The following is a 20783-nucleotide window of genomic DNA, read 5'->3' on the forward strand; positions in this document are numbered from 1 at the left end:
TTAAAAAATTAAAGAAAATACATCCCACATGAGTGCAAATAACAACCATAGAGAAACTCTTTAAACCAGCCCTGAAAACAGACATTTAAAACTTCATGAGAACCTAAGCAAAAACAACTTCAGAGATCTCTGTAGCAATTAATCTGCTGAGTCCAATCAAATATTTAGAAGATCACTAACGGAAAGGGGGTGAAAAGAATGTAAAGCAGGAAAAGCCTTGACTGGCTGTAGACCAATTGCAAAAAGAAAACTGTTTGGGTAAAAGGAGAGAAAAAAACAATGAACAAATGTTATTATGGTCTTATATGTGATGTTATCAATAGGGGCTGGCTAAATGTGTATTATTTGAGATGAATTTTTAAACCTGAGAAATATTCTCATATTTGGCCCCTGTTTCTATGATTTCTGATGTCACACATAGGCAGAAAACATCTTTGAAGAAACAGGTTTATAAAGTCTACATCTGCAGCTGGCTGCCTAAACTCCTGACTAAAATGTGGACAATTTAAAATCTTTCTTTCCTGGTTAAAGTTTTGGAATAGAATGGTGGCCCTTCAACCTGCTGCTCATCTGAAATCATGGAAACTTCCTGGAAATTTTCCTGGTACTGTACTGGACACAGTACCAAACATGCTTTTTCAGGAAAACCAATGACACATTGCTGACTAGGGATAATGGGAGCCTGACCCTACTGATCATACTGGATATTTCTTTAACATTTGAGACTATAGATTACAATATGATATTTGATTTTATTGCAAATCTAATTGGTTTTCTGGTTTGCTTTTTACAACTCATGTTAAAGCTATGCTAATATATGTTTCTACAGGTGTTACAAACTTTAGCTTTGGGGCTGTTATTACCAAGTACACGTATCCTGAATATTACTTTTGAGTCACCTTGTTTACCAATGTAGCCTTAAGGCTGTGTCCCAAATGCCGCACTCTGCACTAAGCCCTTCCTCCAAATTTGCATTTCTGTGACTTAGAGCAAGTGTGGACTTTAAGTGTGCGAGCATTCAAGGGTGCAGTTATCAAAAGGGTAATCGGACACCCTAGCATGACATCACTCGTTCATTCCGCTTTGATAGGTAAGAACATTAAACGTCACTATTCCTCCAAGAATTGTTAGTAATTCCCTTCGGCGAAGCCTGCTCTGATTCAGACTTCAGAATTGACTAATGTGACACCTTAAATAAAGTGGCCTGGAGATTATAATGTGAAATGTCTAGGTGGTGAAAGTGTTTATGTTAATTATTATGTATAATATCGTTATATAAGTATAAAAAGATATACTTATTGGGATGCACAAGACAAACAGTTCTCCAGGGCTTACAAGGTTTATTAAGTAAACAAGGGATGTTATTCATAGGCTGTTAAAGAAAATATTCTAGCAGTTTCTCAAGACATGGGTAATACCCATTGACTGAAAAATTGCTTATGTAGTGCCATCTCACCACATTACAGATAGGATAGACATAACCCAGGGTGATGAAACTGAGACAAGTAATTATAGAATTATAGATACATGTAGAGTGCTAACAGTTTTAATTTACAGTAATGCTTAGGATTTGGAACAGTAAATTGCAATGGATCTTTGACAACTCTTAGGAATCAATCAAACATGACAATTTACAGTTTCAAATAGATTCTCAATATACAGTACGTAATTAATACAGAATAACACAAATATTTATAATAATTTAATACACAAAAACATGCATATCAACCAACAAACACTTTACAATAAATGTAATCATTCATTCCTGGTTTACAAAGATCAGAATTAATAACTACAGAGTTAAAAGATACAGACTGCAATGTGTTATGGTCTATCTTGCATATTTAATACGTTTCATATAATTAAATTGCATTCATATTTTCAGGTACAAGTAAATATGCATTTACTATCATTAACTAAACAAATAACTCAACTCTTGAGAATTGGAATGTGAATAAAGAAGTTTAATATTCATAGGTCTGTTGACCAAATGTCATTGAGTTTAAACTTCTTGCTGAGACGGCAGAACTGGCTGACATGGTCTGACTTGTCAGCTGCTAGCTCTGTACAGGGAGTGTTCTAGTGCAAAAACAAAAGAGGAAAAGAGCTTTGCCTAGCAATGCTGGGGAGCATTGCAAGGAAGTTAACATCACGCTGAACTTCTGTCTATAAAAGTCTGTGCACAGTCATATGGGTCTGGCTGCAAGTGAGACAGATGGGGAGAATTCCATTCATCGGTTACCTTCTTACTGAATATACTAGGATATTCAGCATGTTGACAAAGAATGAGTCTAACTGTCTTATTTCACTGAACAATTGAAAATAGTGCATTTGCAAACACAACATTTTTTTCCTTTCTTCTGTTTGTGAAAGAATATCTTGCCTGATGTGAATGTCCATGACCTTGATAATCTCATTTTCTTTTCCCACCATTTAATATTTTTTAAATGTTATGTCCTGATGACAAAAGCTCTTTAAATACAGACTCACATAATTTTTAGTTTTTTATTTGAATAATAGTTTTTAAATATCTCACATATGAAGAGGCATTGCTCCTACTGTACTCACCTGCAGTGCCCACAATAAACAAGAGAGGGCTCAGCAGTACTCTAGTTTGACATACTGTAGGGAACAATAACACACTTCATAATTCTTATGATAATATGAACATATAGTAACTGTCATAATTCCTATTTTATTATTATTTAATTTCTAAAATATACATCACAAAGTTGACTGAGGAGAACTGTTTTAATGTAAATACAAGCTCTTCTCAGGAAAGTTTAGGCAACAACGAAACTGTGTATAGAAGCATTCAAATGAATCTAAAAGTAAACACTGGCTTTTTAAGGGAGACCTTAGGATGAAAGGGCTTATCTTTTAGCATGATGATATCACAAAATACACAACCAACTGAATGCGGTCAGTTTAAGAATTCATGTTTTCATTTAAATTATTCACTTTAAAAAATGTGTATGTACCATCTGAAATACAATAAAATAAGACATCATTGGAGGGTTTGAATACTTTTGCAAGGCACTGTATAATCCTAATTAGGATTTCATGGCAATTACCTGAGGACTTCTCAGCACAGATGTCAGCAAACTGAATAATGTTTTATTTTTATGACACCTGACACCTGAAGAAGGCTCCACGGCCTAAACGTTGTGTTCTCTTTCTTCAGCATGGTGTAGCATCCTCTCACGAGGCACCAGTAAATGTAGGGGTTTTGTGCTTAACTGGGACAATTATTAATTGTAGCAGTAAGTCTCAAAATTATTCTTTTGATGGTATTAGAATCCAACCTTGCGGGATAACTCAAACAACGCACACACAGGTACTAATACACGAGAATACATTTATTAATACGTAAAATGTGCATATAAACATAACAGATCTTATCGTGAGGGTTAGCAGAATACAACAGGTATATATTCAATCACGAAGAGTTACAAATACCAAGAGGGACAAACGTTCAGTATATCATTCATTTAGACGGTTTCGTAAATGAACTTGGTTACAACTTCTACACTAGATACTCAACCTGCTGGAACCTCCGTTCTCAACTCTTAGAACAAAGGAAAGTTCTGGCACTCGGAAACACTGAGGATGTTCTGGAGGAGCCCTGAGGCTGAATGTCCAGCAGGCGCACTGCAAGAATGTCCTGCTCTCAGAGGACTGTTTTGGCCCTCGGGACTGTTCTACAGGCACTCTGTGCTGCCTGTTTTTACCTGGAGGACATGCAGGTTGCTTATTGGTTGAAAGTTTCATGGGCATCAGAGACCCATGTGGGGTTAACCTGCCCTACCAGTTCCTGATTGGCTGATGATGAGTAACCATGCCCTCTGACCTTAGAGTTGTAAACCAACTTTGAATAACACTTTCCCTTGGAATCTCAGACATTAAGGCGCCAGATGACCGTTTATTAAGGTTGCTGGAGAATATCAGCATTGGGAGTTACTCCTTATCAGGACACTCTATCAGCTAGAAAAACACCTTAATTGTGAACCAAATGGAACGGCCTCTCTGTATCAAGCACCACTGAGATGAAGGAGAGAGGGACTGGCAAGGGAGCAGAAAACTTTAATTCCTGTACTTTAATAAGCCTCGCCGCTACAATGGAATAAACCTATTACTTGTTCCTTTGCAGCCTAAGCATGCTGACACAGATACCCACCTGTTTTATTTTTATGCAGTCTTCTGCATCCAGTTGCACTGTATTACTTTAGTATGAATTCATGATTTTTATAACCATTTTTCCAAAAGACAACAGGTATATACTGTATACTGATGGAAAAAAGAAAAGCAACACCTACTCCTCCACACTCTGGCCATCCTGTCCGCGTGGAACAGGCTGAAGAATGACTCATCCGTGAAAAGGACATGATGCCACTGCTGACGAGTCCATTGCAGCCTCTGTCTGGCCCAAGCCAGTCAAGTGTTACATCTAGAAGGTGTGACCAGAGGGCCTCTGACAGGTCACCTTGCTCTAAGGCCAGCAGCATGGAGCCTCACTGTCCTGTCACTGATGCGGGCATTGCATCTGCCAGCAGTTTCAGCAGCAGTACTGGTGGCAGATCTGAAACGATCTCTCAGATGGACCAGTCTGATGTGTCAGTCCTGCTCTGGTGTGGTCAGTCGAGGGCGATTGGATCTTGGATGGTCATCTGTCCTGCTGGTCTGCTGAAACCTTATCTGCAGTCAGGACACAGTGGAGCGGCTTACTCCATAGTTTCTGGCAATGCTGTGTTGTGGCAATGCTTATTAATAAGACAGAATTAAGTGTGGCTGTGTTTTCCTAAATGAGGCCCCATCTCTCTTCCTGATCTTTGTGGTGCTTGCCACAGAGAGACATTCATGCTGGAATGTTTCTTTACTGATTAGGAGCAGCTCCCAAATTGGGATACGCCCAGCCATGCCTGGCTATCATGATGAATGGCCATTCCTGGTCCCTATCTGTCTATAAAATTCTTGGGTAAATCTGGATTGCAGTCCTAGATGTCAGAGGTCATTGTTACTCATCCCTAGAAGTGATCAACCAATCAGGAACCTGCAGAGCTTGGCAACACCACATGGGTCTCAAATGCCTGCCAAACTCTCAACCAATCATCACCTGTCTTGGTTCTGGCTTAAAAGGCACTACAGATCTCAGAACTTTGCTCCTCCGTCCACTCGTGCTCTAATTCAGACTTAATCATGTGACTGCCAGCACTGTTGTCTGAGTGTGTGGGACTTGCAACTTTGTTCTAAGAGCGAGCCAGAGGATGCCCATATGTACAGACAGATCTGCCTGCTGCATCCGCCTGATCAACGGAAGCAATACGGTTGGACCCTTGTTGACAACTGGAAGTAGCCACTATGCCTAAAGCAAACCAAGTTTCTTCCCCCAAAAGAGTGACTTACTCTGACCCGCGATCACCCTCTGTGCATAGAGACTTTTTACTAGCCAGCTGGACTACTAGTAGGTCCCAGAGAGGGACATTGTCTGGTGTGTCGCTGACAGCAGAAATCTCTCCTCCTAGTTTCTGCAACTCAAAACTACACCAGGACTGGCACTGAGCCAGAATTGTGCCAATTGGATGTACTGCAACAGAGCCTGCCAGCTGGCCTTTTGTGTCCGTGTCCCGGGAAATATGAATCCATATAACGATAAGTAACCCAATATTCTACATTGTATCTCAAGAATTCAATTCTATCTCAAAAAGGGTTGATATCAATTTAATTTGTATGTGTAACACATTCACTTATGAGTAGCTAATGTAGAATTCATGTTCATGAGACTGATTAATGAAACAGTATATCTGAACGGTATGCTGAAGCATATTCTTTGTTTGTATTTCTTCGTGATTGTTCTGTATACCTTGCATTTTGATAACCCTCACAGTAAGATCTGCCAACTGTATCCAGGAAGACTGTTATATGTTTTATATGCACAATTTATGTATTAATAAGTGTATCTCATGTATTGGATCCGTGTGTGTGTGCTGCTGACTGTTCCTGATGATTGATTGTCTAATAGCCATAAAAGAATCACCTTGTGGTTTACTACTACAATTAATGAATTTTCCCAGTAAATTCACAAAACTCCTACAGCTGGCACATGACATACCTGCCTGCAGCATGCTAATGGCCCTCTCCCTTGCTTCTGGTGACATTCAAGGCATTCTGGAATGCACAGAAAACTGACTAAGTGTGGCCTTTTTCTTGCATTGACTTAAGCTTTGAATTAAGGCCTTTTTAAAGGTGACCTGATCAGGCATTGTTCCACTTGGACCTCTTTGGGTAAAAGTACACCTAATGACCTTTTGTATGATCAGCAAGTTGCAATGCCTCACTGCACAAGCTACAGCTATTGCTGGTCAGAGGGCTAAAAACAAATTGAGAACTTTTTGTGAAAGTACATAAGCTATAACTTAACTACTCTCATTCCAGAAAATTTTGCGTTTCTTTTTTCCATCAGTACTGTATATACAGTATACTGTATGTAAATCCTAATTCCAACCCTTACCCTAATACCAGCTGTAACTCAGACTGGTAGCACATGGTCTGATGAATGTTGTGACAATTGTTATCTGTTATTATGATTACATATGATTCTGTTGATCTTTGAAGGTACTTTGCTGGCTAGATAAAACCACATTCAAATGAAGAGCAGCTACAGTATACTTGATATACTGTACTGTATATGATCTCATAATATATCAGTATACATGATACAGTATACTGTATTGTACATAGTACTGTACATGATCTCAGTATACATGATATATATGATCTCTAGAAGCTGTGCAAACGTCGTTACCTTAAATGATCGATTTCCCAATGAAAAAATTACCATTATGGAAGTTTGCCATGGTGAAGTTATTTTGGTATTTTCACACTTTTACTGTTGTTGTACTTTATGTTTGCTGTGGTTTTCAACCATGTCTGCATTGTTTTCGGCATACTTTACAAGAATGGTCCATGGAATCCCAGAATAAACTCTAATCAATGTTAAGGAATGTTTACTATTGTATACTATTATAACATATTTATATTGTAATTTCACAAAATAAAATCTATTGAATATTTTGCAAATGCTGCTATGAGGTAAGTATATATACTGTACCTACTGTGTGTTGCTCAATATATTTTTTAAGGTGAGAAAGTTATTAAGAGTTAATTTCTATATAGACTAAGGCAATATACAATATACAATTGCTTTGTTTTCTGTTGCCTAGCTCACTGATCATGTAACCCAGGTAACAGACTTTAGAAAAATGGTTAAATGGCTTGCCTATAGTTTATATAGAAAATTACTGTCTAAAGATGGTAAATTATAACGGTAAAATCTTTTACGACGTAAAAATAACCCCTTAGATTAAATGGTACACAAAATCCAAAATATTGCCCACATACTATGGGAGATGATCGTGACTGAGTAAACAGAAAGAAATCGCGTATTGCTGCTACAAATGTGCGACACAATGCCCAGAGTATGTATAGCTGTGATTATTAACAAGCGGAGGAATTCTTAATTCTTAAGTCTCTGAAAAGCCTGTGAAACATTGTTACTTTTTCTTTTGAGAAAGTTCTATGCAGTCAGATTAATTTAAATAATTTATCTCTGATCTAAACCGTTTCTTTTTGCTGCTTATTTCCATCTGTTCTATTTTCTAAATACTTCTTCATTTACCTGTTCTTTTGTCTTTTTTATATACAGTATATACTGTATATACTGCATACTTTTTTTTTGCTAGGGATTCTATTTTTATGCTGTACATTTTGGAGAGACGTTTTAAATGTCTGCTTTTGGATATAATATCGCATCCATGTGTTATTAAGTATAATAGTATGATGTAAATGAGAACGTACAATATATTATGCAACAATTGAACATTGTTTTTATAGTGTTATATATGGCAACAGTAAATATTACTTTATAATTCAATTTGACTTTATTTAAACCCTCCAAACGGAGTAATTGCCACGTGGAATATTAAGTTATTTAAATAACATGTATCAATCCAAAGAAGACACAGATAATACAAAATTAAATTATAACACATATAAAAATAGTGCTATGGGAAATTCAATGCACTTGATGTTTGAGAAATCGACAAAAGTTCCCTTTCCTAAACACGCAAGCGCAGTGTTAAGGGCATCCAGGTAATTTCCAACAGAAGGCATAAACAGAACTGCTATTCATCAAAAGACAAACCTCTGTACTGTATATGTACTCGGCGATTTCACAGGGCCAATCAATTGCTGTTTTCAGTGCTGAGCAATCGTGTATGATCATCACACAGAACGTATCGCCAAACCCACCATTTTTTCGATCCCCCAATCCCATTCAAACTGAGATTTACGGTCAACCCACTTGTGATATCACACCAACCAGCGATTAAATTAGCGATTAAGTCAGACACAGGTCCCGCAGTCCTATTTCTCTATTGGTTTATTTTCTTGTCTACAATATCGGGTGACAAAGCATGTGATTTCACCCTGTCTGGTGTCACACATCAGAACGTGAAGGGCAGCATATACTGTACAGCGGACCGGCGTTTGACCAGGAAGTTATATACTGTATCATTCTTAAAGGTATGGAACAATATTTCACTGCCTAAGCAACAGAGGTTTATTTACATATTTGTTTTGGTTTAAAATGTCTTCGTGATTATGAATGCGATTGCACGAATAAAAAAACCCAACAACTAGTAATCACTGGGTTTTATGATAATATAGAAAGGAATATGGTTATTCAGGTTTATAACAGTCTAAGACTTGTTATTTTTTTAATAAACACATAAAATAACACTTATTAGAAAAAAAATGCTACATCTCTTAGTGTCTAGGTTGTCTAGGTGCTGTGAATGATTATAGAGTCGTTTAATGTAGTTTTTTTTTATTTAATTATGTTAGAAAAAGAAAAGGAAAATGTTGAATACTGATGAAATACCTGAGTTAGGTCTTTTCTGATACCTATCAGAAATCTCTTGAGCATCTTCTCTAGGGAAAGCTTTCACAAAACAGATGTGACACATGTAACAGAGGGCTGCAATAAACAAGGTGCTATATTTGTCTGCATGAAATCCAGGTTTGTCTCAATAGCAGTGAAATTAACCTACTTGATCTACATACTGTATACAGTACTTTAGAGATTTGTTAAGAATGTGTTTTATGCCATTATTTTGCAACTTTTAGGTTCTTTGATGTTATGTTCTAAGTATCTTTCTGAACAGTTGAAATGGCACAGTATACAGTGGAAAATAACTATGGATGTGCCTAACTAAAAACACACAAGGGTTGTTTTAGTCTTTCAGGGGTCACAAAATAGTAGGAATTATCTGTGCATTCATTCTTAAGTAAAACAGCACATCGGAAGTAGTTTGCTGCAGTTTTTGGAAGTGATTACTTTTTTTACTCTGGGGGAGAAACGTGTTTGTACACAACTTTTAAGTTTGTTCTTCAGCCTTTTTTCTTCAGGCGTTTTGTTCCTGCATTGATCTTTGTAGTTGGTTTTCATTATCATTATATGCAAATCTGTGAATTCATTTTTGAATTTGGAAGCCCTTCTGCATACATTTTATATTGATAACTGTACAGTGAAAAAGTCTGGTTTGAGCATTTGTAAGCATTTGTTCTGAAACAGTTTCTTGCAGAAGGAGAAACTTCTAAAGTAGCAAGAGGTTACATACTGTATTGAACATACTGTATACAGAAAAATACAAACTGTATTGAAATTAAATAGAAATTGTGTTTTGACTCACAATGACAAATCACTTATTGACCTCAATCATATGGTATTACTGCTTGAGACCATAACTTAACTTTTTGGAATAGATTATAGGTATTTTTTTATTATAATTGACAGTTTTTAACCACATTAGGTACATTTTTCTTGGGTAAAAGTATTTGCAGAGGATTTTTTCGTACATATTGTTGCAGGGACACAATGGGAAGTTTACCAGATGTTAGCCTCCTGACTACAAAACTTCAGAACACTCTCATCAGCTACAACAGTATTGAAGAAAATGAATGGAGAGTAGCAAAGAAAACAGTAGGTATACCTCTGCTTCCAGCACACAGGCAAAATAAAATTCACTTGTTAATGGGGATGTTGTTCTGAGGCCAGTATTTGCAAAGTGTGAACATGGGTCCTTGGGACTTCAACACACATACTGTACTGTACACTGCTGTGCTAAAGATTCTCACTCCTCAGGAGGACTGTTAGATACACGTCTTAATCCCAATTCAGTACATTCTCCCCTTGGTCAAGTATAACCTGTATTTCTGAGCTCAATAGAGAGCCTTCTCTTTCGGGCTGTTGAGATGACATATTGCTCTAAATTCTAAGTTTGCACAACGCAGTATGGAGGAGGCCTTAGTCTGCGCTGTTGATGCATGTAAGGATTGAACACAAGGATTACCGCTGTACCACAAACTCATCCCTGCTTGGTCTTTTATTCATTTCATGTTCTAGTCTAGTCTTCAGGCAGATCACTTATTCTGTTTTAAGTGGTGATATAAAACTTGAAATTATGTAGGTGCGCAGAATTAAGAAAAACACCATTCTTGGAAACCATTTTTAAAGAAGCAATAATGCCATATTCCTGTGTTCAATACTGTATATAATCAGTTGTGGAAAATATAATCTGTACAGAATGAAAATATAAAACTACCCTTCCCCCTTTTCAAATCTATTATTTTAAGGAGAACATTACAAAATGGTAAACAAGTGCTTTCTTGTACACCAGTGCTCCTAGGAAAGCACCCATAAGCACAACAGTTCCAACACTCATCTTGTCACAGTTAAGAAGTTCAATTACTGTTATTTCATGTAAGGAATAAATTGAATAGATTAACAGATAAATCATCCTAAATTTTATAGTATTTTGGCAAATAGAAAAGTGATTCTCAGTCACGTTTGAAGCTGAACAAATGAAGTTGTAAAGGTCTTTGAAACTAATGAAGTTTACAGCAATAATTCAGGAGGGATAACATCAGTTAAGTTCAATCGGCCTCAGCTATCCTAAATTATAGTCATTTCTGACATCATTTCTTAATAGTATAAGTAAGCCCTTTTCCTTCATGTTATCTTTTACATCCCTCCACCACCTCATCTCCACCTTTGCAGTTACCACTTGGTCACTCCTCCCTCCGCTTGGGGGTCCTAGCCTCCTCACCCTGGGGCCAGGCAGTAAGCCAAATTTACTATGACTAAAACACTCAATAAACAAGTTTATTGTCATGTGTACCTGAGTATAATGAAATTCTTGCTTGTGTGTTTTCCTCACATGACAAATGACATAACAGATAAATAAAATATGACATAACATTGACATAAAAAATGACCTAACAAATGACATCACCATTCTTGGAGACAGGAACAGGGTAGCTGTGTATAATTATAATTTTATATACAATTGTAACCAGTATTTAGGTACAGTAGCAACATTTTCAATACGCTCAATTCCTGGGTGTTGTTATTCCTTTTGAAATTTATTGGACACTCTGCACTCCTGCAAAAAAAATATTAGTAACCAAAAAATGAATTAGGTTAAAGGCTCATCTTTTATGATGTAATACCTAAATTGATCTTTTTTATGTTTGAGAAAGATCATCTTAGCATTTCAGCAAAAGGAAATTTACATTTTTTTCAAAAAAGAAAAAAATGTATTTAGTAGTAAAGAGCTGTACATTAAAATATTTAATTTTAAGGTTATTAGTTCAAGTTTCATGCTTATTGTATATTTTGTTTTTATCAATGTTAAATTTCATGTCACAAGTGTCAGCCCAATCCATTATTTTGGAACTCAATTGCCACTGGTTCTGTGTTTGCCTCTCTCCCTTGTTTTAGTATCATCAGGAAATGTGACTGGTTTGCTCATGAAAAGAATTTAGGTAATTGAAATATATAGATCTCAGGAAAACCAATGGTCCTAAAACTGATCCATGCAGTACACCACTACTCACATCTCCCTACTTAAGAGTTATGTTCTTAGATAACTTGTTGTTTTTTGTTTGCCTTAGATTCATATGGTTCAAGAATCAACCTTTTATGAGGGACCTTATGAAGTCCTTACTGGAAATCTAAATGTATCATGTCATATGCTTAACTGTTGTTTAATGGACTTTTTGCTTGTTTACGTAAGTCTATCAGTTTAATTAGACAAGACCCCTCCTTTCTAAACCCATGTTGGCTGTCTCTTAAAATGGTGTTGCTTTCTAATTATACTTTTAATATAGCTCTATCATTTCTGTAACCTTATCAGTAAGATCTGATTGTCTGACTGTATTTATTTTATTTATTTTTCCTCTTCTAGAAAGATGTTACAGTTTGGAGAAAGCCTTCAGAGGAATTCACTGGATTTCTGTAAGATATTAGTAATCTTTTGATTTTCTATTAGTTTTTTGAATTTTTTTAAACAATAACACAATAAGTGTAATATGACATTCAGAATTCAGAAATGCTTGAAGTTCATTTTGGAGTAAAAGACTTTTGCCACATCTTTAAAGTATGAGTGTAGAGATCTAATCAGATACTGTAGTAGACAGTTAAGGTATAAAAATGGCTGTATAGAATAACTTACAGTCAATATTCCTTTATGTTTCCTCTTCCTTATGTCATTTTAAATTGATAATTTCATGCAAAAACTTATACTTTTAATTTAATGAATTTTTTAATGAAACCTAATTTAATATTTTTTAGTTATAAGGCTCAAGGAATTGTCAGAGACAGCCCTAACAGAATAGTAGATTATATCCGACCTGGGCCATATCGATTAGACTGGGACAGCTTGATGACCTCAATGGATATTGTAGAAACGTTTGATGAGGTAAGTTTATTTAATTAATACAACCTTTTATTTTTTTCATGTTCTTCATGTTTTCATGTTCGGCAGAAAACAAACCTTTTGTCTTTACTTGTTACAAACAAATGTTATAAACTAAGGAGTTCTAAGTCTCCCATTAGGAAACAACTGCATTAAAACAAGGGGTTGATGAAACTTGTGTTTGAAAAATACTGTTACAGCTTTAGGTAACTGAGAAGTGTCTCTTAGATTTCAGATAAAGTTTGTGACACTTGGAAGGGTAAACACTTCAAACTTCAAAGGAGAGAGGATGTTTGCTGAGGTCTGGGAGGTCCTTTGAGCAGAAACAATTGTAAAGTTTATCTAAGTATACCTAGGTAAGTTGTGGGTTAATGTTTGCAAAAGAGAAGTACAGACACATATAATATAAGATCACATAGAAGGAAGAAGCAGGTAACAAGGAGAAGAGAGAGGAGTCCAGAGGAGTTGGGACTTGAAGCCTGCGCCAGTCGAGAGCCCCTACTTCATGATCATCCAAACCAAACATGACTGGAGCTCACTATTTGAACCTTGTTAGAGAGAGCGTGCTATTTTGTGTTTTTAGCAAACTTGGGTTCCTTGGGTGAAAAATACCTCAGTTAGAAACCTCTTTCCTGCTTAGGGTGCATTTTTATGGATAGGGATATAGGCTTCCATTTATTTTTTGGCATCTGGGGTGCAGAGAGAGAGACATTTAACTGCAGGTTACATTTTGTTTAGAAGAAGGCAGCTTATCTCTTATGTGGCCTCTGTAGGAATTAAGAGTTTAATGCTTAGTAGCAGCCTGGGGTTTCTGGATGACCAAAGAGTAACTTGTGTGTTGCTTGTTTTGTTGTGTGTAGTGTAGTTTGAGTTTTGTCATTGTAATAAATATTTGGTTAACCAAGTTTGCCTAGATTATTACTCCTCTCAACAAAGCCATATCACTGTGCAACTCACAACTGGAAACCCACTTAAGCTAAGCAGGTGTGAGCCTGGTCAGTACCTGGATGGGAGACCTCCACCTAAGGTTGCTGCTAGTACAGGTGTTAGTGGGGCCACCAGGGGGTGCTCACTCTACTGTCCATGTGGGTCCTAATGCCCCAGTACAGTGACGGGGACACTATACTGTAAACAGGCGCCGTCCTTCGGCTGAGATGTAAAACCGAGGTCCTGACTTTCTGTGGTCGTTAAAAATCCCAGGGCGTTTCTCTAAAAGAGTAGGGGTGTTACCTCGGCCAAATTTCCCATTGACCTTTACCAATCTGGCTTCATTATTCTGCTCTCCTCCCCACTGATAGCTGATGTGAGGTGAGCGTACTGGCGCACTATGGCTGTCGTTACATCATCCAGGTGGATGCTGCACTTTGGTGGTGGCAGAGGGGAGTCCCCACTACCTGCAAAGCACTTTGAGCTGAGTGTCAAGAAGAGAGCTACTGTATATAAGTGTAAGGACTTAATATTAATATGTTGCAGGCTGGACTAAGTCAGTGCACTGTCACTTGGCATCTCAGCTTGCAATTTCTAACCTGACAGCTGTTACAGCCAGACACAGTCGGTCGATGATAGGTTACGATATAGGAGAGGATGAGTCACGACGCTCGAGAAGATTGATGGAGAGGTTTAAGTATGATAGTCTGAGCAGTAGTGTTTAGTTGCTACTGAACTCCACTTGGTAGTGATTGATGGCAACCTGACTGTACTGCGCTGAATTGATGAAATCCTGGGACTTCACTTGCTGCATTTTCTATGGGCTCACCTTTACATGACCACACTGCAGCATGACAATGCTCATCCTCATGTTGCTTATGAACATTGGCTTTCTTGAAAGATGAGGTTGTGACAGTTATACTCAAAGATCTGAGCCCCCTTGAACATTTGCAAGGTGATCTGTGATAATGTGTGACATCTAGGGATGAGAGACCAGAAAAAAGAAAAGGTTTGTACCAGCTGTGCAGGAGGAAAGAACATAATCCAACGAGACAGCATCTGCAGCCTGGTGTGAAAAATATGTCATTGCTGCACAATTTATACTGCTTCTAATGGTGGCTACACATTACACTAGTGTAGAGATGCAAGAAGTCACAGTGCTGTTCAGTATGGTTTTGAAATGTTTATTACTGAAGGCCATCCATTTTCTCCGGGTCAGCTCTAGAGGTCAGGCATTTCTGGGTTCTTTTTATGTCTAGAAACAGCATCCTGTTTTACCCTAGAAGTTGTATACACACAGTGCAGAATATAAAAGTACAAGGCAGAATAATATGTTTAAACACCAACACAGAGAAAGAAAATTTCAATGCCCAGTTGTTTGAGAATGTATTTTTTCATCTGCTAAATAAGAACTTGTCATTGCCATCAGGTGAACATCAGGTGTGCTGTCTGCTCTTTTAACATAAGCAACATGAATTAACTTAACATTCATTCTATACTAGCCTGTGACCTTTTTAATAGACCCCCAGTTGAACAAATGTATTGATGACACATGTTAATTACCACAATTAATTTACCAATTAATTTAATCTGTTTGATTAAATTTAACACATCTGTTACATACCCATTACACACTATATCTGTTACATACAGTATGTAGATTTTGTTAATTTCTTCACAATTTCTTCACTTTTGTGGAGTTGTTGCAGTTGTAAGGGATGTTTCTTTTGGCGGTCAGTATATAAACTTCAATAGAATGTTTCAAGTGATTCAGTTGATGCTGAACACTCTTAGGATATTTACTGATGAACAACTGGTGAAAAAGAGTTTGTAATGACTTTACATAGGTAGGTCACAGATTCCGTAGTATTCCTCCATGTGAGCAAAAGCTGTTCTTTTTTCTTCATGTGTGTTTTCTATGGGTTTCTGCATCAGTAAGTGATTTTCTGCGGTTGCCATGGAATCCTCCAACTAAATGTCAATAATATATTGATTTCTATGATCACAGAAGCCTTAAGTGTCCAATACATTTACCTTTCTTCTCCATTGAACTTAAATTGCCTGTTTCCTATCCCCAGCAGGGATGCTGCATGATGCGCTACACCACTGCAGGACAGCTGTGGAACATTATTGCTCCGAGAGAATTCATTGATTTCTCCTACACTGCGGAATACAAGGATGGACTCCTGTCCTGTGGTGAGTGTAGGAGCACAGGTCCAAGACTAATGCTTATAGAAATTTACATATTCACAGTGGTACCTGTTATTTTAATAAATATTATTTGAATAGTTACATTGAATGTCTGTTTATTCAAAACACAGGCTGACCTTCAGTAAATCAGGGATAATTAAAAATATACAATTGTGGTTGGTTTTGGTTAGAAGAGGCAAAACTGTGTCTGAATGCTTGCAGTTTGCTTATGAGTGTATTACAAATTTGTCTTTATACCAACTGGTGTTTAAATCCCTTTAAACACCTTATCTTATCTTATTATCCAAATAATAAGTTGACATTACTGCCTAAAAGGACAGTTATTCATGAGATAACACAGCCTGCAATATAAATAGATTGTTCATTAATTAGGTTGTAGGAATCAATGAAATAATTGTTTGTGGGCAAGTTGTATTTAAAAGAATAGATCAAGTAAGATATTACTCTTTTAAATCTCAAGTGCAGTATGGTAAAGTTCCACGTATTGGAGATGACAACTCAGCGGGCATGTAAACATCTCAAAAAGTCTGAACAAGCAGGTAGACAGTCAAACTTCTCCATGTTCTGAATTTAGATTACATCATCTGGAAAGTAAAAGCTACAAGATCTCATTATTTTAAAAAGAGGATTCCCCTTCATAGTGGAATTTCCACAATACCTCACTACTCTTGGTAAAAAAAATCAACCTTTTAAATGAGAATCTGCATTGGATCCCACAAGTCCAGGCTACTAGACACAGTATTTTTTTGTGTGTGCTATATTTTGTGCTTGGATTTATTCTATGTCAAATACGGTTTTACTATTATTAAGGATATTTTACTCATGAAAGTTAATTTATAACAAGACAAATATGGGAAACATTTTAACATCTTTTCTTCTGTAATGATAGTTTCTATGAGGGTTTTGATTTGGTTTGTTAAATGTGTGAATAGTCATAAATATCTTTTCTTTGTAAACTTTGGAATCTGATTCCTCAAAACCCCTGGCTTATAGGTGATGAGAAGGTGATTCTTTTAGCTACTGACATGCAGAACTCAATTTACATGGTTACCTTTTTAAAAAAAAATCCAATGCCCTTTTTGCATAGGTGTGAGCATTGAATACGGGGAATTGAGACAAAACTACGTCCGTGGATTCAATCACCCATGCGGCTGGTTTTGTGTTCCTTTGGAGGATGGCCCAGACCACAGCCTCCTGACGGGCTTCATTCAGACTGACCTCAAGGGCATGCTACCTCAGTCTGCAGTGGATTCTGCTATGGCCAGCACTCTGGCCAATTTCTACACAGACCTGCGCAAAGCACTGAAAGTATAACCTGAGTTTACCTCTTTATGAAACCGCCATACATTTAGGATGTCTTATTTACAGTACAAATATTTTCCAGCTCAGGGTTGGTTATACAGTCTTGACCAATATGTAGTCTTCTTGTCTTTACTTACAAAGCCAGTCTTTGAATATTTAATGTACAGTACCTGTATGCATGTGTCCTACTGAATCAAAACCCTAGTCGTTTACACAAATCAGAGTAATTTCCCCCCCCCCAAAATACAGTAATTTTAATAATAATTAAAACACATTGTGATGTGATTTTTTTCCTTCTGTGGAATCACATGACTTTGATGTGAGTATAAATATGGAAAGTGATTTACAAAACATGTTAACAGTAAAAATACCAGCCACTATCTTGGTTCACATTATATCACCTACTCTTCCTAGGTTTAAAGGTTATGACATACACTACTGTATGTTATGACACAGTTCCTCTTGCTAAACCACATGGCACCTCTGGTGTTGGTTTCATAAGGGGTATTTTTTTAAGGCAATATGAAGACCTAAATGGTTCTCTAGAATATTAATATGGTGAAAATACTTCAGATTTATGACAATCTTGAATTATGAAGAGATTATGCTGGAAATAAGAGAATTAAAATAATGTGCAAGCTATTTACTGGTGCTAGTTCAGCGAACATTCTTGATGAATGATGATGGATTGATGAAAGGGCTTAAATAGGCTTAAATGCAGGTAGTTTAGTGACCATCATATTTATTGAATGCATGTTTTCAAGTTTCTGCCATTGTATCTGTTGTGATAAAGGGAAAATACATCTCATAAAAATGTAACTAAGTATGTGACCAAATTGTTATGAAAAAGGTAGATTAGAGTAGGTCTTCATGTTATAACAGTATATCTTTATATTCTAAGTTATATATAATTTATATAAGTTATCAATGCCAAAACACAAAAGGTTTCTTTCATTTAAAAAAATATTTATTTTAGAAAAGATTGATTTAAATGTCGCTGCTCTGTTTTTACTCTGGTGTTATTGTGCTGGACTTTTGACAGTACAGATTTACTTTCAGCTGTAACACTCTACATATTTTAGGCAGGTAGATTATATACATCTATGCAAGGCAAGTACTTCTCAATTAGCTACCGAGTAAGCAAAAAAAGCTTACTTTTAAAAAAAGCCTGTGGTTTATCTTATTATCCAAATAAGATCGGAGCTGGAATGCAAACCAGAGCACTGCAGCCCTCAAGAAGTAAAGATCCAAGATCTAATGAAGCACAGAGATCAAGACCAGTGAAAAGAGTCTATGAAATGTTAGTTTAATGGGATTTATCTTTTTTTTGTACCAGTTGAGAGTTCAGTACATTTACATGGTGGTGTGGTGACCACACTGCTGATTCAGCTCCAGTGTCCTGAGTTCTCTTCTGGTTTGGGGTACCTGTATGTTGACATGAGGTTTTGCCATTTGCTCTGAGTCATTTCTCCTTCTTAAGATGTGCAGGTTAAGTTTGATTTGCGGCTCTTAATTTACTGTTTTTAGGTGGGGTTTGTACCTGGTATGATCATATGTGAATGGAACCATTACTAGTCATTTTGATATAGACTATTTGCTTAATTTTTCATGTTTAATGTGATCTTTAGGACCTGTGTAAAGACTTACAGAACCTGCAGGAATTGGGCTCTGCAGAACCAGTATTAGAGACCACAGAGTTGCAATGTGTGGTAGCTATAGGAATCTGGAATGGTGACACTCCAACAGACTTCTCCTGAAAAACATCTTTCTTTTTAACAAAAGGGCATTATCTGTAAATTGTTATACTTTTAGCGGATTGATATATAGTTAGACCTGTGTTGTTCCATGTTTGAATATTAATTTTATGGTCAGGTGTTATTTACAGTATATACTGTATTTTTGCAGATTTGCAATCTCTACGTTTAATCTAGATTTGTTCCAGTATATAATTTGGAAGTGCTTTTTAAGATTGTAAAAACAAACTTATGATGAATTATTATTTTAGCACTTCTGCCATTAGCTTACTGATTACACAAAAGTACAGGTAGGGCTGGAGAATACTTTACTTATGTTTTATAGACAGGTTTATTCTATCTTTATTCTTTTATCTTTTTAAAATAAGAGCAGGCTGATCAAGATTTGTAATAGACTATGTTTTTAAATGTACAAGTAATACATTTATTCCATGCTGAAAAGAGAAGAAAGAAAACACAACATTTCGGTTGTGGAGTCTTCTTCGGGTGTAAGGGAGAAGAATAAGAAGAAGGCTCCACAGCCGAAATGTTGTTTTCTTTCTTCTTTTTTTCAGCATGGAATAAACCAATTACTTGTTCCTTTGCAGCTTACGCATGCTGACGCAGCTACCCACCTGAACTATGTTTTAGATGTAAGCTTTAAAGATATTAAATGGTTCAATGTTATGCTTGGAATAAATGTGTTGGGAATTTAATCTACACTCCAGTGCTAATGATGGATGTGTGTTGCAATAGTGTGTCCTCTTGAAAAGGGAAGGATATCCAAAACACACTCTTATTTGATACGTGTTTAGTTTTTGTTAAATGTATTGATATTCATGTTTGGATGTATCTAAACAATTAAACTGATAATGTTTTACTGAAGTCTCTGTGTTTTAATTTCTAGGTTTAATGTTATAACTGAAATTGTGCGATTAAACATTTCACTGAATTTTATGTATTCTTTTTAAATTTTTACTTTCCTGTCCATTATTTTCTTTTGATTCATTGATAGACAGCACTGACAATGTTTAAACTAGGATCACAATTTGAGCAGAACTGATCTTGGTTTAAGCCTCCATCATTCAATGCAATACAAAGAATTAAATTTAACATCCAGGTTAGCAGGATACCGTAGTTACAGGATCCCTTTTGTACAACTTCCCAAAATGGCTTTTAATACTTAGAAAACCTCCACTCTGGAGCTTAAAAGCTGTTTTGTGACAATGCATGATGTCAGTCTTGCTCCTGATCAAGCAAACAAAAGATAAGTGGTGGCAGAATACTTAAGTAGTACTGAACTTTGGACAAATGTTCTGCTGAAATGCTGATAAATGCATATAAACATTTCACCTGCAGTTACTTAAATGTCAATTGTAAAATAACTCTATCTCACAGTCTTCATCTGTGCATTGTTTAACTCCTCCTGTAACTCTAGACTTTTATTTTAGACTGGGACATTAATAGAAACAGAAAATTAAATCCTATCTCTGGTTAGAGGCCTGACTTAACAGTACTCCCTTGTTTCTATCTATAGTGAGAAAAACCCAAAACCTTCTCATAATTACACAGGGAAACAATCCCCTTTCACATTCCTCTGTGTAACACTCTCTGTACAGTATGTAAGGCCCAGATGTGCTTGGCTTAACAACCCACACCAGTACTGCAGTACATCTTCAACCTCAGCCTGAGATTAGAAAGGGTTCCGGTGCTCTGGAAGACATCTTGCCTAGTGCCAGTACCCAAAAAGTCTTGAACTGACTACAAACCAGTGGCACTGACATCACACCTAATG

The 20783-nt window shown here is 36.6% G+C and overlaps 1 protein-coding gene across 2 annotated transcripts; it reads left to right on the top strand.

Moving 5' to 3' along the window:
* The first annotated feature begins 8489 nt into the window (after positions 1-8489).
* On the top strand, positions 8490-19868 carry stard4 (StAR related lipid transfer domain containing 4). 2 transcript variants are annotated; one of them, XM_088912180.1, is made up of 6 exons: positions 8490-8580; positions 9928-10039; positions 12306-12355; positions 12692-12818; positions 15821-15938; positions 17041-19868. In XM_088912180.1, exons 2-6 carry the CDS (start codon positions 9935-9937, stop codon positions 17265-17267), a joined length of 627 nt encoding a protein of 208 aa, XP_088768306.1. In that variant the 5' UTR covers positions 8490-8580; positions 9928-9934; the 3' UTR covers positions 17268-19868. The 2 variants fall into 2 exon arrangements, with proteins under 2 accessions (XP_088768306.1, XP_088768307.1); XM_088912181.1 differs by having other exon boundaries at positions 8532-8580; positions 15824-15938; positions 17041-17499.
* The last annotated feature ends 915 nt before the right edge of the window (positions 19869-20783 follow it).

This window comes from Atractosteus spatula, chromosome 3, assembly GCF_055471065.1.
Source record: "Atractosteus spatula isolate fAtrSpa1 chromosome 3, fAtrSpa1.hap1, whole genome shotgun sequence".
Taxonomy (NCBI): Eukaryota; Metazoa; Chordata; class Actinopteri; order Semionotiformes; family Lepisosteidae; genus Atractosteus; species Atractosteus spatula.

Coding starts and splice junctions, on each gene's coding strand:
- stard4 (XM_088912180.1), top strand. CDS start 9,935: ATGGGAAGTTTACCAGATGTTAGCCTCCTGACTACAAAACTTCAGAAC. Junction 10,040..12,305: donor GGAGAGTAGCAAAGAAAACA/GTAGGTATACCT, acceptor TTCCTCTTCTAG/AAAGATGTTACAGTTTGGAG. Junction 12,356..12,691: donor GAGGAATTCACTGGATTTCT/GTAAGATATTAG, acceptor AATATTTTTTAG/TTATAAGGCTCAAGGAATTG.